General features: G+C 38.6%; 1 protein-coding gene and 1 pseudogene across 4 annotated transcripts; both read left to right on the top strand.

Moving 5' to 3' along the window:
• The first annotated feature begins 3,994 nt into the window (after nucleotides 1-3,994).
• LOC121994910 lies at nucleotides 3,995-5,002 on the top strand (annotated as a pseudogene).
• A 1,073-nt stretch (nucleotides 5,003-6,075) lies between these two features.
• On the top strand, nucleotides 6,076-9,874 carry LOC121996525. 4 transcript variants are annotated; one of them, XR_006116106.1, is made up of 6 exons: nucleotides 6,076-6,116; nucleotides 6,206-7,181; nucleotides 7,324-7,377; nucleotides 7,497-7,681; nucleotides 7,886-7,969; nucleotides 9,675-9,874. XR_006116106.1 is itself a non-coding variant. In XM_042550515.1 (6 exons), exons 2-6 carry the CDS (start codon nucleotides 6,569-6,571, stop codon nucleotides 9,753-9,755), a joined length of 666 nt encoding a protein of 221 aa, XP_042406449.1. In that variant the 5' UTR covers nucleotides 6,076-6,116; nucleotides 6,206-6,568; the 3' UTR covers nucleotides 9,756-9,874. The 4 variants fall into 4 exon arrangements, 3 of the variants coding, with proteins under 3 accessions (XP_042406449.1, XP_042406448.1, XP_042406447.1); XM_042550515.1 differs by lacking the exon at nucleotides 7,886-7,969 and having other exon boundaries at nucleotides 6,206-6,746; nucleotides 7,014-7,181; XM_042550514.1 differs by lacking the exon at nucleotides 7,886-7,969 and having other exon boundaries at nucleotides 6,206-6,746; nucleotides 6,903-7,181.
• The last annotated feature ends 8,219 nt before the right edge of the window (nucleotides 9,875-18,093 follow it).

Raw genomic sequence — 18,093 nt, 5'->3', positions numbered from 1 at the left:
ATAAGACTTTACTTTTCGCTCAGCGTTAAAGCTTTCATAATGAGGATGACCGACCTAGAAGCCAGCCAAATTTAGTGAAGCTAACATTCCATTCTTATATTGAGACATCTATCATATATTTGAGCAGTCTATAGTCGACCGAGTTTAAGGGGCATCTGACTTGTCACAGATCCGACCGGTCATAAGCCTTCCCGGAATAAGGGGACAGAGCTTCCCACCCAATACGAGCCTTTCAGCATATGACCGGTCGACCCTATGGGCTTTCTCATATGTCAGTCCTTCTTCACATAGCCGGTCGGCAATAACTCCAGTCAGATTTACACAGCTCAGCAGACCCGTCTCTTATACATACATAAAAGCGATTCTTCTTATACACTCGGCTGGACTTCCAGATCTCAGGTTCTCGCTTCAAAGGCAAGTTTTCTCTTATATGGACGATCTGCTTAAAGTACTTATCAAATCTTCAGGGACTTAGTTCCCCATTTCTTAAAGGTAAATATCCCAGTATATGGTCGGTTGGCTAAAGAACTGACTGGACTTAGGGGATTTAGCTTCATATTACTTCCAGAACAGATCTCCGACACCACTCAGTACATAACCGACCAACTGAAGTGAAAAATGGATTTATAGTCGACCGGTTTAAAGACCTGGCCGGTAATATACAACATGGTTAGAGAATCACAACAATCTATCAGAATAATAACTATTTGTCATAGAATATTTCACTATTATAATGTGAGAATTCACTTGAACCTTCTTTGAAGGTGATTGCACTTTCATCAGCCAACAACTTATGACAGTATATTTCTTCAACTACCTTATTAATGTCATAAGTTGCGAAAGATAAAAGAGGTGCACATATATATGGGTAACAGAGATTCCTCGGATGGTTACTATATATTGCCCAGGTCGTATGACTTTCTTTACTCGACAACCTTTGACATTATTTTCCACCTCATGATTGCTGTTGTTATGAGATATGATATATAAAAGGGGTCCTCTCCATTGGCAAGGTACACAAAGATGCAAAAACACACACACATACGCACGTCTTACGACATTCTTACTTACGCACACGCATTCTACTATTCTTTTCTCCATTCATCCACTTGAACATCATACTGATTTATGCATCAGAGGATCTTTGTAAAATATCGAAAATGGGCGAATAGCCATAAGGGAATTTTCCAGAATTTTTAGAAATTTTTCGGGAATTTACGGGGATAAAATTTGGCATCGGGAAAACCTGTTTAGACTACCCCGTTTTAGCGAGGAAAAGTCCTTTTTCTTTTCCTTTTTAATTTCTTTTTCTTTTCTTTTATTTATTTTGTTTTCTTCTTTTTTTTTCCCCCGACGTCGTTCCTTGCCTTTTCTTTCTTCTCCTCTCACGCCAATCTCCCCAAAACCGCCGTGCGACGGTTTCTTCGCCTCCTCCGCGTACAAAACCCCTCGGCCAAGCTCTCTTCCTCTTCTTCCTGCCCGAGCCCCTCTCTGCCTCATCGTTTCAGTGTCGTTTCCTTCCTCTCTTCTCTTCCATCTTTGCCCAAGCGCCGACGACGCTCGAGTCACCGCCGACCGTGCCCTTCCTCCGATCGTCGAGCAAAGCCGACACAACTCACAGCCGCACCTGAGCACCACCCGTCGGCAAATCTCTGTGGCCCTAACCTCTGCTCTGCCGCCCCGATCGCCGCAGTGCCCTATAAATCTGCCGACGCCCTCTCCACAGTCCTTCTCTGCCATCGTTGACCTAGGGTTTCACCGGCCAGTATTAAGGTAGGCTCTTCTCCTAAATCTGGATTTAGGTTTGGGTGTGTTCTGATAAGGTGGCTAACCAAAACAGATTAGGCAACGAGGTGGTTTCCGGGCGCTAATCCTTTCCGGCAGCAAACTTCCTTGGTTGTGGATCAACAACTGTGGCTGTGAGAATTTAGGTAAGGTGTAGTGCAATTGTTTCTTTTGTTGTAGCGTGCATCGATTTGAAGGAAAGGTTAGGAATGAAATTGGACTTGAATTTATTTAAGTTTAGGTTGACCAGGTTAGTAGCAAATTCTAATTGGAAGGTGAAATGGTTAGGATTTGTTTAATTCAAGGATTTTAAATATAAAGGAAGGATAAGATTATTGAATAGGTTTGGAGATTTTATTAGCTATATGTATTAGCTAAAATTAAATATTTGATATTACAGGACATTGATTCGAGACGGTGTCTCAACGAGCGATCTATTTCGGATACGATCCTTTTATTGGAGGCGGGTATTTTGACTTATCGTTTTAGATTTGTCATTTGATATGCATAGTAATATTTTTAACAAGTAGTAATGATTATGTTTTATATCTGCATTGGTATGTCATTATTCATTACCTGTGCATGCTTTGATTGTTTCCTGTTTGCATTCATGTTTATACCTTTCAGATTACTTATGATCATAAAGGTAATGACATACCATGCCATAGGATATACTGGACTTATTTGATACTATATCTGACCTATGTACCTAGATTTTCTGATTTGATCCATGGTACATATTTTATGGATGTGGATATGGTCAAGATCAAGATATTTCTATGCTTAGTGTCATGCATCATCTCGTATGATTGCATGTTGTGCAATAGTCGGCTTCATTATTGTTGAGCACATCGCCAATTACATGGATCTACACACACAACCACTCATGGGTTAGCGGTTTTTATCAATCAGGGTGTGTTGCAGCAGGTTGCTCTGTCAAGGGCTCCGTTGGTCCACTCATGGGTAGTGTGACGCAGCATTGTAACAGGACAGGAATCCCTCCTCTGGACTTGCTGAGGGAGATGAGAGCATTGAGCTCCCCCCACTTATGATTTGGGGTAGGAGGATAGGTGTACTCCGACAACATCCCGTCCACTCGGTCACTCATCAGGAGCAGTGATGGCAGAGTGCACGGTTGTCATAGCCCTACTCACTCGGTCTCACCATCGTATGTGAGACGGCTGACTGGAGAGTAGGGGTGACCAAGACATGTCATTGGCATCATACGCATTGATGCATTTATTGCTTGTGTTTGCTGCACTTGTATGCTGCATATTGGTTGGATGCATATGATTGACATGCATACAGGATGTTGATACCTCTCGGTCTGATGACCTTGTTATACTTATACATCAGGTCTTAGTTAGTACAGTTTTCTCCTGTTTATTTCAGTTTACATTTATCTTTCTTATATCAGGAGACTGTACGCATGATTAGTGCTAGTTGTTATTTTCTTATTATGCATGTCAATATTACTCGCTGAGGAGTTGACTCACCCCGTGGTTATTATTATATTTCAGGTTGAGGCTGTCCTGAGGAGTTCCAGTTGCTAGTCCACTGCAGGTCGCGAGGATATGTTGTTTCGATCTTTTAGATTTCTTATGTTGATATCTAAATGATGTTGTAGACTTGTTCTGGTTTTGACACTTGGATACTGTATGGTTTTGCTTTATTGTCGTTGAGTTTTATTTGGATGTGTTTTTACTACATGCCTGCCTGGATGGCAAAAGAGGTGAGATCATTGTGATTTGTGTTTTATGGGTGTAGTGGAGTAGGATATCGGTTTTGAGCTTTATGGGTGTAGTTGAGTAGGATTTCTTGAGAGTTTTCTTTATCATTGCATTAGTTTAGTTTTTATTATTAAACTACGTGGATGTTGGTTATATATATATATATAGTTCCGGCTGTGTTGCCCGAAGTATCTGGATGTTGTAGGAAGTTTCAAATTGTCACCCGTACAGGGGAGATGCTACCGAAATTTCTTCTGGCAGAGACTCCTCTAGGGCGTGACAACCTTTGTCAAGGACACTTTGTCTGGTTTTTTAGCAATGACGTTCTGTTTGCTCTCTTGAGTGTGTGCAAAGAAGAGAAAGACATTCGGAGTTCTTTTCCATTAACTTTTTCTCCTACGTAAAGTCTTCTGTCAATCAACCATATCACTATCTGCCCAACACGCCATCTTTCTAGTTTTCAGACCGGATCAAGTAACATGCAGGTAAGCCGATGGCTTGTCATCGTAATCTACTAGCTCCTAACTTGCTTAGGTTGCTTATAAAATACCGTTTGTTTTTATTCGAGCAGACATATCTCACAATTCATCTCGAAGAGATGCGAGTTAAGAGACGTGACTCGGAAGAGTAGATGCATCACCTTATGTTACCACTGGAACTCAGAGAACGGGTTCGCCGATATGATCAGTACAAGTGGTTGGAGACTCGAGGAGTGGACGAAGAAGGTTTCGTTCAGAGCCTTCCAAAGTATCTTCGACGGAATATCAAGCGTCAGCTTTGTTTAATAAATTTGAAAGTATTATTTTTTTTTATTGAAATCAAATTAAGATTATTTTATTATTATCATTAGATTTTTCTGTATACTCGCTCGCTGTCAGATAATCAACATGGCTAGCTTCCGACTCATTGATCGTGCAGGTCCCTCTATCATTCGCGGTCGCTTGGAGAGCATAACCACTGACGGAGGAAGAAGCGGGTTCTTCAATCAGACTCTCCTGCAAGAGCGTGATTTCTACGGTGAGGAGCTCTTGACCTAGGCATTGGATCCAAAGGCCAGTGGCAACCTACCCACATCCTTAGGACAGTGAAGGCGTTGAACGAAGTCAAACCGCTCGCACTGAACGCCGACGAGCTCAAGTTCGTGGCGAGCCAGTTCAGGCGCCTCCACAGCCGAGGCAGGTTCAACACACGTTTCGGTTCTACTCACAGCAATGGAGGACATGGGCGGCATGCTTCATTCAAGCCGCGTGGAGGTGCTACGTCAGGAGGAAGATGGCCGAATTGCTACAAAAGGAGGAAGAAGAAAGACGCAGAAATAACTTGGCGAAAGGTACAACGTAACCAGCCTCGGTGTAGCGATATACACGTCAAGATTCATTGCCAATGCGATGCGAGGCATTCATGGGCTCCGGAACCAGAGAGTGATCAGATCGGTGAGGTTGCAAAAACCACCAGAGCCTGATTTCACTGCAGAGGAAGTTGATTGATTCTAACTCCCTGGCGCGGGAAGTATGCATGAGGTGTGTTATCTCCACTTAGGTTGAGAGATTAAATGTTGTGGTTACAGATGTGACGACTGATTCAGTAGCTTCAGCTAAAATTGTAACTTATTTATTAATATTTGAAGGCCTTGCTTTCTCATCTGGTCTAGCCAGGCCTCCTCTGGTCAAGGGATCTTGGATTAGAGACCTTGTGATCTAATGAGCAGAGGTTTTCTAGTCCATAATCTCCCGATCCTTACTCTCTTATAAGTGGGATGGGCTACATCCTACTTGTTGGATAGGTGAGGTTGTCATTTCACTCTATTGAGAGAACAACACCTTCTCTGATTTAGGAGATGATCCCGCCTGATCTAATTAGTAAATATTCTCTGGTCCATGCTCCCTAGATCACTCTTGGACTCCTACTCTCACATAGGTGTGATGGACTGGATCCTCTTTGTTAGAGAGGTGAGGTCCAGCCATTCCACTCTATTAGAGAGCAAGGCCTCCTTTGGTCTAGGGGATTCTTGGACTAGAGCCTAGAGGACCCCACCTAATCTAATAAGCAAGGATTTTCCGATCCAAAATCCTTAAATCATTCCTAGACCACTACTCTCATAGATGGGATGGACTGGATCCTAGTTGTTAGACAAGTGAGGTCTAACCATCCCATCCTATGAAAGAGTAGGGCCTCCTCTAATCCAAGGGATTTTAGAGCAAAGGATCCTACCTAATCTAATGAAAAAGAATCTTCTAGTACAAGATCCCTAAACCATTCTTGGACCTTTACTCTCTCATAAGTGAGAGGGACTGGTCCAACCATCCTATTCTATGAGAGAGCAGCACCTCATGTCCAAGAGACACTGGATCAAGGATCCCACCTGCGATCTAATATGATGTTTACTCATTGTTTTTTAAATAATTCTGTAACTTTTAATTTTAAAAACCAATAAAATATTTTATTGTAGTTTTTTCCTTTCTCTCTCATTTTGGGCCGTTTTTCCTTCATGGCTTTCCTTTCCGAATTCAAAAGCCCGCCCTTTTCCCCTACAAAAATGGCTAAAAAGCTAGCCCGCATCACTACTCCATCGCGCAGTCTCCCAAAACGATCGGCGAGAAGGTCAGTAGGGTTCTTATTCGATGTTCATTTGTTATGTCCTGCTTTTCTTTATTCACTCTCTGATGCTTGCTGAATCTTTTCCCTGCCAGTTTTTGTTGCTCTCCCCGTGGTCATTCTCGGAAAGACTGATCTTGGTGGGGTTTTGGTCATTATTTCTACTCTGAACTTTGTTACGGGAGTTGCAATGGGAAATCTTGCGTTTCTCTCATGTTTGGCGGCTCAGTAATTGGGGGAAGATTTCTCCTTTCGCTGCTGATAGTAGAAATTTCCAGGTTTTGAGAACCTGCATTGACAATTTCTGCAAGGGGTGGAGAAGGGTGAAAGTGGCGGATGCAAACAAGAAGCTGATGCTAGAAGATGTTTTTTGGGCGATATAACTAACCTGGGGAAAAGAGGGCTTCTTTTAGATCCAAAAAAGGCTTTTTTTTTCAGGACAAAAGATTGACAAAAGCATGGAAGAAACTATCGAGGATAGTTTTGGAGGAGAATTAGATGGAAAGGAAAGAGCTTCTATGGAATGGAAGAAAAACATGGATGATAAACATGGTTCTTTGCTCAACATAAATCGGAGAGGCTGTTTCCCTTTCTATGCTAAGCAGACATGCCAACCTATGCCTTCCAATATCATAGGTAACTATGTCCATGGAAATATGACATCTGATTCCATTTCCTTGCAAAAGAGTTCTGATTCATTAGCAAATGAAGCTACTAACAAGTTAAAACTAGGCTTTATATCCACCAGGTCTGTGCCTCCACAATTTGATAACTTGTTTGTAACTGATCCAGAAGAAGACTATTTAGATGGTCATAACTCCGATAGTGCTGGTTCCACTAGATACTTTTTCCAGACAAAAGATATTGAAAATAATTCTACTGCATCAAAATCTACTGGCACAGATTGTACAATATTGAAGGAAGGCAATCTTGATAGCTGTGATAACCCCTTGAAGTGCCAAAAACCATCTGGCTCATTGAAAGGCAGTATGGATACTGGTATAAATGATCCCAGTTGTGGCAAAGTTAGAATGCCGGAAGAATCTTGTAAATGCTCTTTTTGTCTCAAAGGCAAGTGATAATTCCTCTCTCCATTGGATTATGGTGATATTGTGTAGCATACAGTATGAGGATGGAATTCTATGGTAGTTCATTTTTTGTATTATTCACATGTCTTATTGTGGATTTATTGTGCATATGACATGTAAACCAGCTGCTTACATATGGGCAGACCTGCATTATCAGGATACTAGAGCCAAACTCGCTCGTAAGCTTGTTATAGATATCTTCATATTTAGAATATTGCTGATTCTTAGATACATATCTATATCTCACATTAAGGAACGCACAATTTATTTTATTTCATATTATGTTTATAATTTATAGAATTGAAGAAAAGTAAAAGGCTTGCAAGGTCTTTAAAAGCACGAAGTTGCAGCAACAAAAGTAGTATCAAGACTGCTCAAAGCATCTCAAATAGATCCCCCTCACTGGAGTCTCAATTAACTCAAGAATGGCAACCACTTTTCCTTTTCACAGAGAATATCATTGTGCGTGAAACTGCTGAGCTTGTAAGTTCTTCCATATGAGTTCCTCTCTCTTTATTTTAATTTTCATTTCCATTATCGATTTGTCAGAAATCTGAGATCATTCATAAAACCTTTTGTTAACTTTTTTGCAGTGTTGAAATATGACATCAACATTCCTTTAAGGTTTCTACATTTAAATGATTCTCTTATTTATTTTTCACTAAATTGATCTTTTGTCTATCTTAGGTGGTTTTCATTTGATTGGAAATCTTTTCTTTTATGATATGAGGATTTGCATTTTATGGTTCACAGATGGAATTTTATCAAAAGGTGAATACTCACACACAAGCGCACACATTATATATCTGTATTCTATCAACTTAATCTAGTTACCTAATTGCATATGAGAGAGTAATATCTTTTTGGAAAAAGCATCAATCGTGGACTTTTGGAGGAAGTTATTATGGGCTAATGAAAATGCTTGTTAGAGGTGATTTGACACCTTGCAAACTATTCCTAAGGGTTTTGAGTGGTTGTGTTTGAGAATCAGGCATGGCATATGCCCTCTGAACACAACCAATTTGAACCAAAACTTAGGCCTAGAACAAGCTCGGCCACAGATTGTGCTTAGGCTGAAATACTAAGGCATTTAATTTAGTATGAAAGAAATGGAAGATAAAGTACCAAATTACCAACATGGCATAATTATGTATAATTTCTTGTGTTCCACATTAGTAGATTTTTTTTAATCTTCCACTTATACTATTAACACAGTTTTGACCTGATGTTGCTCTCTACCGTTTTTTTATCTGGGTTCTAGAATCTAGATCTTCATTGTCAGTCACCATGTTCATTTCATTTATCATTCATGTTTGTTGCTTAGATGCATGCTATTGCTAACAGCTGGATGTTTTGTAGCTGTAACCATAAGAACAAAGAGGATGACTGGATAAGTAATTTTACATTAGCAAAGGGAATTCTGACAAGGTAAGCATCATGGAGCTTGAAGATAGTGGTGGAAGGTGGATCCTATTTTCAAAGGCCATCTGAAATTATACTCCCAAATGAATATGAGCTAGTATACCCCAGTAGGAATTCGATATAATCCACATGTTTGTGAGCTTAACTGATATTAACATGGTTGTGGAAATCAGATTGGACCAGTTATGACCAGAGAAATAGGAAAGTAGGTTTCAATCCTATCCGGTTCTCCAAATGGATCAGTTAATGGAGTAGGTTGAGAATAGGTTGAACTGCTAGTTTATCAAACTGTGAAAACCATCTGGTTTAGTATGAAGTGAATCAGTTTTGTTTTTCTTCCAAACATTCACAAAATATCCATGTATCTACTATAAGATCAAATGAGTAAAGATATCTTCCTACAATTTTTACATAACAATAACCAATAGCATAAACAACGTTAAAGACTTCAAATAACTAGAGGAAGGATGTTTTTTTACCAATATTTATATTTTAGCTTCTAGTAAATTAGATATTTTTGTATTGATTAATATATAAAAACTTACAAAAATATCTAATTTACTAGAACCTAAAATATAAATATTGGTAAAAATGCATCCTTCTTCTAGTTATTTAAAGTCTTTAAAGTTGTTTTTTTTATTGATTAATATATAAAAATTTAGCTGTTCCCATTTAGTGGGATAAGACTTGTTGTTCATGATTAATATATAAAAACTAATTTTATAGCTAGAATTTTAATATTGTTTTTATAGTTATGCAATCAGGTTGATTAATTAAGGCCAATCCGACCAATTTAGCTTCTTCAGATTAGTTCGATTTGACCAGTGAACCATGTCGGCTTTCCAGTTTGATTTAAATCCAATATTAGCAACTATGGATATTATATAGAACTCTCTTTTCATGTTCAGTCTAAGATTAGTAGTGCATGAAATTTAGTTTGGGACTTCCCTATCCATGTGCCTACAATTTGCTTTGCAGAGTAGTCATCAACTTAGTTCTACAATTATATTACAGTGTTAGTATATTACTCAGTTCATCTTTTGTGCCATTGCAGCATGACAAATTCCTCAGGCTGAAAGAGTTGAAGGAGAATTGCAAGAGAGATTTGGAGAAAATTAGCTGGATTCCTTCATAGATATGATATCATAAATCATTTCCAATTTTTTTGATTCAGCTGTTAGCATTATAGATATTTTGGAATATATGGATATCTTGGAATATATGGTGCATAAATATTAGGATATCTTTTGTATATGTTTTCTTATTTTTATATATGTTTCCATATCTTTATTTTTTTATGATATATATAAATATACTTTGTATCATTATTCTTAATTAGTGAACATTTTCTTTCAATACCTCTCTTCATAGTATCAGAGCTTCGGGTCTATGCTACAAATCGTAACTCTATTCAAGCTTAGTATTAGTTATTGTTGTTGTTGTCTTTGTTGTTGTCGCCTACTCTCTCAAGCAATTGCTCTTATGGTTGCATTTGCGATCGTCTCGATCTCCTTCAATGTTGTTGCTCATGTGCCTTTGAAGTTGACTTCATCCAATTATCTTTCATGGTGTCTACAGTTCACAACCCTCTTCATTGGTCATGATCTACTCGGCTTTGCTGATGCTTTTCACCCTTGTCCAGACAAATTATGTATTTTTGATGGTATTTAGACTCCTAATCTTGCATATCATGTTTGGATTCGTCATGATTAACTCATATTAAATGTTATTATTGGATCTTTTCTCCATCCTTAATTTCGTTCATTGCTATTGCTCGCACATCTTGTGATGTTTGGAACACTCTTGCTCTCACTTATGACATGCCCTCTTGTGGTCGTATTACACAACTCAAAACACAACTTTGCAATAAGGCTCTCAATCTATCATTGGATTTATGCAGTTCATCAAATCTAAGTATGATGAACTGGCGCTCATGAATGCTCCTCTTGACATTGAAGATCTCACCATTAAAGTTCTTCATGGTCTTGATGATGACTATAAGGAACTCACACATGCCATTCAAACCCAAGACACTACAATCTCATTTGAGGAACTTCATGAGAAGCTCCTCAATCATGAAGCTCATCTTGTTACTCGTAGGGATATGCAAATCACTCTTTCGGCAATTGCTCACCTTGTTTCTTGATATGTTGCCTCTTCATATAGACAACTTATCCACTTGTTGCGGTTCATCCACCCAACGGTGCTCGTCCCATTGGTCTGTGGTTCTCTCGACCTCGGCAGCAGCCGCACTCTCCAACACAGGGCGTTGGTCAACGCGTCTCACGCCCCTATCTTGGACATTGTCAGTTGTGCAGTCGTCAAGGTCATTTTGATCGGCACTGCCCTACTTTTTCGTATCAGCCCGCTCCTACCCCTATGCCTCCCATTGCCTCATCTCGTGTTGTTTATGGACCGCCTACTTTATTGGTTGTTGCATACATTATGTCATCACCTTCTTCATCTGATTGGATCATTGACTCTAGCACCACCCATCATGTGACTTTTGACCTCTCAAATCTCTCTCTGCATGCTCCATATGCTGGTTTTGATGGTGTTGTTGTTAGTGATGGCATTGGACTTCCCATTACTGATACAGGTTGTCTCTTACCGCCCTGTACCCCCTTCTTCTTTGAAATTTCTCAATGCCCTTTGTGTTCCATCAATTAATAAGAACCTTTTGTCCGTCTCCCAACTCTGTAAAACTAATGATGTCATTGTTATTTTCTCTTTCTGTGATTTTCAGGTGAAGGATCTTTGCATGGGGGCTATTCTCCATCAAGGTCAACTTAACGGCGGTGTCTATTCTTGGTTTGCGTCCATTTCTTCTCCACCACTGGTGCTTTCTTCTTCTGTCGTTTTTCTTCCTATTTGGCATAGTCGTTTGGGTCACCCGTCTGCTTGAGTCTTATGTTAGTTAGCCATGTCTAAATCGTTGTCTTGCTTTGCTTCTTCAGTTCATCCTTTTTATTGTAATTCTTGTCAATGCAATAAAAGTCATAAATTACCTTTTCCTGACTCATCACTCTCTTCACAATTTCCACTTGATCTAATATTTTATGATGTTTGGACTTCTCTGGTTCTCTCATGTGATGGATATAAATATTATGTTATATTTGTTGATCATCACAATAAATATATTTGGTTATATCCCTTAAAACGTAAATCAGATGTCCTTTTATATTCTGATGTTTTAAGTCTCTTGTTGAGAAACAGTTTAATCGTCCTATCCTCACCATATATACTGATAATGGTGGAGTTTCTTGCACTCAAAGAATTTCTTAGTTTGCATGGAATCTCTCACCTGACCACTCCTCCTCATACTCCTGAACACAATGGTTTCTCTGACCACCGTCATCGCTATATTGTTGAAATCGGTCTTGCGCTTCTTCATCAGGCATCTGTTCCTACTCAGTTCTGGCCCTTTGCCTTTGCCACTGCCACCTATCTTATTAATCGATTACCTAAACGCAACCTTTCCTACAAATCTTCCTTTAAATGTCTCTTTGCCTCCTTGCTAAATCTCTCTAAACTTCTCATTTTTGGTTGTCTTTGCTATCCCTGGCTTCGTCCCTATGTTTCTCATAAACTTGCACACCGTTCTTCATCCTGTGTCTTCCTTGGTTACTCTCTTACGCAAAGTGCCTACTTGTGCTATGAGTCCTCTTCCAGAAAAAGTTTTGTATCTTGTCATGTGATTTTTGTCGAGTCTGAGTTTCCTTTTGCTAGTGGTGGTTCTAGTGTTAGACTGTTTCCTGAAGCACTGTGTATTATACCTCTGGAGGATTCTTGTGTTGTTGACTCTTCACCTATTTGCTCCTTTAACCCATGTCCCGTACCACTAGTTGTTCACCAGCTAGTCCTTGTCGAATCTCCACCTGTTGAACCTCTCCTTGCTGAACCTTCACCTGCTGTGCCAACCGCAGCAATAGCTCCACCCGTACTTGCTCCTCTAGTTCAGCCTGCCCCTAGAAGCAACACCCATCCTATGGTAGCACATTCCAAAAACAATGTCTTCAAGCCTCATCCTCGCTTTGGTCTCACCACTATCACTGACGCTACTCCATTTGAACCTACAACACATACTGTGGCTTTCAAGGATCCCCGCTGGCGTGCGGCCATGTCTAAGGAGTTCGATGCTCTCTTTCGTAATGGAACTTGGGATCTTGTCCCGTCTGATACCTCTCAGAATGTTATTGGTTGTAAGTGGGTGTTTCGGCTTAAGCGAAAGTCGAATGGCTCTGTTGACTGCTACAAGGCTCGTCTATTGCTAAGGGATTTCATCAGCGCCTAGGTCTTGACTACACTGACACTCTCAGTCCTGTGGCAAAGCCCACTACTGTCTGTCTTCTCTTGTCCCTTGCTGTTTCTAAAGGGTGATCTCTTCGTTAGATGGATATGAATAATGTATTTCTTCAGGGTCACTTGGATGACTGTGTTTATATGGCTCAGACGCCCCAGTTTGTTGACTCTGATTTTCCATCTTATGTTTGCAAATTGAACAAAGTAATTTATGGTCTTAAGCAGGCGCCACACACTTGGTACACTGCGCTTTATCATTTTTTTAATTAGTATTGGCTTCATGGCCTCTCTTGCTAATACGACGTTATTTATTTTCTGCTCTGGAGGTATCACTATGTATCTACTTGTCTATGTCGATGATCTGATTCTTACAGGAAGTAATGTTGATGCCTTTCAGGGATTCATTAAATAGTTGGGTGCTTGGTTCTCTATTAAAGATCTGGGAACTTTATTTTATTTTCTAGGTGTTGAAGTTGTTTTTTCTCCAAGAGGCCTTTGTCTCTCTCAGAAGAAATATCTGCTTGATATTCTTACCAAAACCAACATGGCGAACTCGAAACATGTTCAAATGCCTATGGCCACGTCCGCATCTCTGCATCTCTCTTGATGACTCCCCTCCTGTGGACGCTACTTTATATTGCCAAACAGTTGGTAGTGTGCAATATCTCTCTTTTACTCGACCAGATATTGTCTTTGTTGTTAATAAATTGTCTGTGTTTATACATGCTCCCTCATCTCTTCACTGGGGGTTGTTAAGCGCCTGCTGCGCTATCTTAATGGTATACACTCTTATAATCTGATTCTCCAACGATACTTCTCTCTCTCTTTGCATGTCTACTGTGATCCAGATTGAGCTGGTGATATTGATGATTGCACGTCCACTGGTGCTTATATTGTGTTCCTAGGTTCCAACCCAATTTCTTGGAGCTCCAAAAAGTAGGGTTATGTTGCTCGGTTGTCTACTGAGGCTGAATATCGTGCAATTATCTCTACTGCTGTAGAACTACAATGGGTTCAATCTCTTCTTAGTGAACTGGGTGTGGACACTATGGCCTCTGCAGCCTCTATCTATTGCGATAACATTGGAGCTACATATCTCTGTGCAGATCCAGTGTTTCACTCACGCATGAAGCACATTACTTTGAATTATCATTTTGTTCATGAACTAGTTCAGAGTGGTAAAGTTCGTGTCTCTCATGTCTCGTCGTCTGACCAATAAGCTAATGCGTTGATGAAACCACTTCCTAGTACTCGATTTCGTCTTCTTTGTTCCAAGATTGGTGTCTCTACGAGCCCACCATCTTAAGGGGGCCTATTATGGATATCTTAGAATATATGGATATCTTAAAATACATGGTGCATAAATATTAGGATATCTTTTATATATGTTTCCTTATCTTTATATATGTTTCTTTATTTTTATATCTTTATGATATATATAAAATATATTCTTTCAATACTTGTCTATCGTTTCACAAGGAAGATTCCTGACATGGAGTATCAAGTGAAATTTATTACTCAGAAAATTCTGAAAGACCGTTTAAATAGTTAAAATTATTGTTCATAAATTACTTGGTGGCGCTACTATTTATCATATGATACAATATGCAATTATTGTATGTGCCTAGTGATCAGAAAGGAATAACCACAATACCATGAATGTTTCAGTTTCAAATATCGGTTTGCCCTTGGAGCTGGTTCATCACTTTAATCTCGTGATTCATTCTGTTTGATTAAAATCCAGCAAACACATGGAGCCATTGCATAAACTTGATTTGTTTCAATGACAAAAGGTCACTGCTCTTCACACTGAACAATGATTATTTATAAGTTGGTTGAATTCAATTTTCCTTGTATTCTCATATTGATGACAATATTTTATTTGTGTACTTTTGTTATCTGGAACTTAGGTTTAACAAGTGAGTCATGTTAGACAGCAGTAATAGATGCATTGAGATAAGCTTTGAATGCATTGAGATAGAGAGAAAATTTTCTTATTTTTTTTATGCCGGGTAGGATAGCGATTATCTGCGAGTTATTCAGAAGGGAAGATTAAGGAGAAAATAAGAAGAGGATTCTCTAAAACAAAGAGAAATACGTCATCTTAGGTTTTAGCACAATAAGAAATTTTATTATGAATAGAGGATGATTCTTTAACATCTAAATATGATTCTTATATAGACCATAATCTAATACCCAAATAATGGAAAGAAATTACAATTACAAATTTTAATTTCAATCTTATAAAGAAAAGAAATAGATCTTTTATTGGAAAATAAAAATATTTAATTAAATAATATTAATTCAAAATAGGACGTGAATTAAGACAAATTCTCTCTTATAAATATCAAGAATATAAAAATTATTCTAAATACCCTAAAAATAAAAATTACTAAAAATAATAAAAAAGTTCTGAAAAGGGTTTAAATGGTGGAATTTGGGGCACAAAGTTGGAGGTTATGGTTTTATAGAATAAAAGTAGGTTTTCAAATTCTACACACGTAACCATCAACAGAGCGTAATTCCGAATTCCGAGTCAAAAGTTATGTCATTTTGAAGTTTAAAATGTCATATTGGGCTTCATGATGGGTTGGGTCTGCATCAGTCTCTCCGGGTTGAAAATAACTCGCCCTTGAGTTTATATAAGTTTCATCAACATCTGTAGAAGGAGTTAAGTGCTTTACATTGAAGACATTAGAGGTCTTCAAATGACTAGGAAGATGCAACTTGTAGACATTATGGTCAATCTTCTACACTATCTCACATGGTCCGATTTTTCGATCCTTTAGCTTATTATACTTTCAAATAGGAAAAGAGTCACAAGTTAATACAACTCAGACAAAATCTCTCCAATCTCAAAATGTATCTATTGGCGATGCATATCGACTTGTACTTAGTATCAATTGCAAGGTTCACCTACTCATGAATACCTCGAAGATGTTCTGCCATCTCATCCGCTTTAGAACTAATACGTTCTACATGTGGAATAGGGGCTAAGTCTAGAACCCCTGATGGATTACGCCCATAGACAATCTCAAAAGGACTCAATCCTGTAGTTCTGTTTCTTGATCGATTGTAGGCAAACTTTGCTTGAAGTAATGCTCTCAGTGCTTTGGTTTAGTTTCGGTAAAAAATCTCAAAAGATTGCCCATACTCCAATTCACCACCTCGATTTGTCTATCTATCTGAGGTTGGTAAGCACTGCTAAAATTCAATTGTGTACTTAATTTTCCCCACAAGCTCTTCCAAAAGTGACTAATGAACTTAATATCTCGATTTGAAGTCATGGACCGAGGAACGTCGTGTAAACACACGATTTCTTTGAAGGAAATATGGGTAATCCGAGCAACATTCATAGTCTTTCTACAAGCTACAAAATGTGCCATCTTTGAGAATATGTTAACCACAACAAGAATTGAATTTGAGGTTCGTTGGGTGTTGGGTAATTCCAATACGAAATCCATGCTTATATTGAACTAATGAGTTTCAGGAACAGGTAGGGGAGTCTATAAGCCTACATTTGTGAAAACCCTTTTAGACTGCTAGCACATCGATCAACAAAGTGAGCCACATCGCCGGTCAACTTGGGTCAATAGAAATTGACAGAGATGAGGGTCAACGTCTTATCATGTTCAAAGTGCCTCTCATTATGAAGCTCGTTTATAATCTAGTGCTTTAGAGAGTAGTCTCGAACGCACAACAACAACCCATAAAACAAATAACAATTATGTAAAATAAAATCATGTCGGTGACCATCATGTACCTCCTAGAATATCCTTTCAAATGATGGGTCAACTATATACATATCTAGAAAAACCTTAAAGCATGCAACACTGGTACTCATGGTGGTGAGTAATGAAGAACGTCGACTCAAACCCACTTGGCATGCCTCCTGCTCAGCTTGTGATGATCATTGATATACTTTAATGCTTCATGATTAGTAAATAGGATGAACTCCTTCTATATTAGGTAGTGTCACAAATGCTTCAAGGACTGCACAATGACATATTACTCTAAGTCGTAGGCAGAATAATTTTTTTAAGACTTGGAGAGCCGCCCTCCCACTAGCTATGAAGGACGGGGTTACTTACTTACTTACACATGTGCATTCATAAATATAAAATCATGGCAGCGGAAGTATATATAAGAAAACTAACTACTGATCATGCTATCATAAAAGCATACTAATGAAACATGGCATGTGATCTATATAATCATGTAACATAATAAACGTGTCAACATGCTAGTGCATATAACTTGATTCAATATTTACTACTTGCAACATGATCATCTTACTAAAGCATAAAACATGAAACATAAGTTCACATCAAGTATAAACCATCCAAAAGTATCTAGTAGGAAAAATAGTTCATATGCAAAACTTAGAGAATGAATAAGTCTTGAAATATAAAATAGATCTTTTTTCCACCATGCCACTTCCACACACATCCTTGCCATTCCTGCTGCTCCCTTTAGTTTAGCCATTCTTTTCCTTTTTCTGCAATACAAGGGAAATTAAACTATAAGCACATAGGCTTAGTAAAATCCATTCCTACTCACAAAACCATAAATCATGCATTAATTATAAAGTGGTAACATGCTCATTCAACTCACATCTAGGTATGAAAAAAAAACTTACATGCTAGCATAAAGTAGTGTCATACTCATCTTAAGCAAATCATAACATAACATGTGAGAGCATAAGCATAAAGTAGTAGCATAATCATCTAAGCATCATAGACATATCTTCAATAGAATCTTACCAAAGCATAGAGGAAACTATATAGCATGAACATGTAGATGCAAGATGTTCTTTTGAAAACATGTATCATGAAATGAGTATATGCCAAATGCCCTTTTGAAAACATATATTACATAAATACTTAAACATAATCTCAACATGAGGGCCTGGCTTTGTACCACATACATACATGAATGCACGCATCCTAAGTAGATCCAAGGTAGCTAATCTTGAACCTACTAGGAACTAGACCCGTTTCATTGACCATCGACCTAGGGGCAACTTAGGAGCCCATCCCTTTTACTAGGCCCGTTTCATTGACCATCGACCTAGGGGCGCTTAGGAGCCCATCCCTGGCACAAGCCATACAAAAGTAAAATAGCATACATGTTTCTTGTCATAGCATAGCATATCATGTTTCTTGTCATAT

The sequence above is a fragment of the Zingiber officinale genome, chromosome 6A, assembly GCF_018446385.1.
Source record: "Zingiber officinale cultivar Zhangliang chromosome 6A, Zo_v1.1, whole genome shotgun sequence".
NCBI classification, from domain to species: Eukaryota; Viridiplantae; Streptophyta; class Magnoliopsida; order Zingiberales; family Zingiberaceae; genus Zingiber; species Zingiber officinale.
The sequence above is the reverse complement of the archived record's forward strand: the minus strand, read 5'-3'. Positions and strand labels throughout refer to the sequence as shown.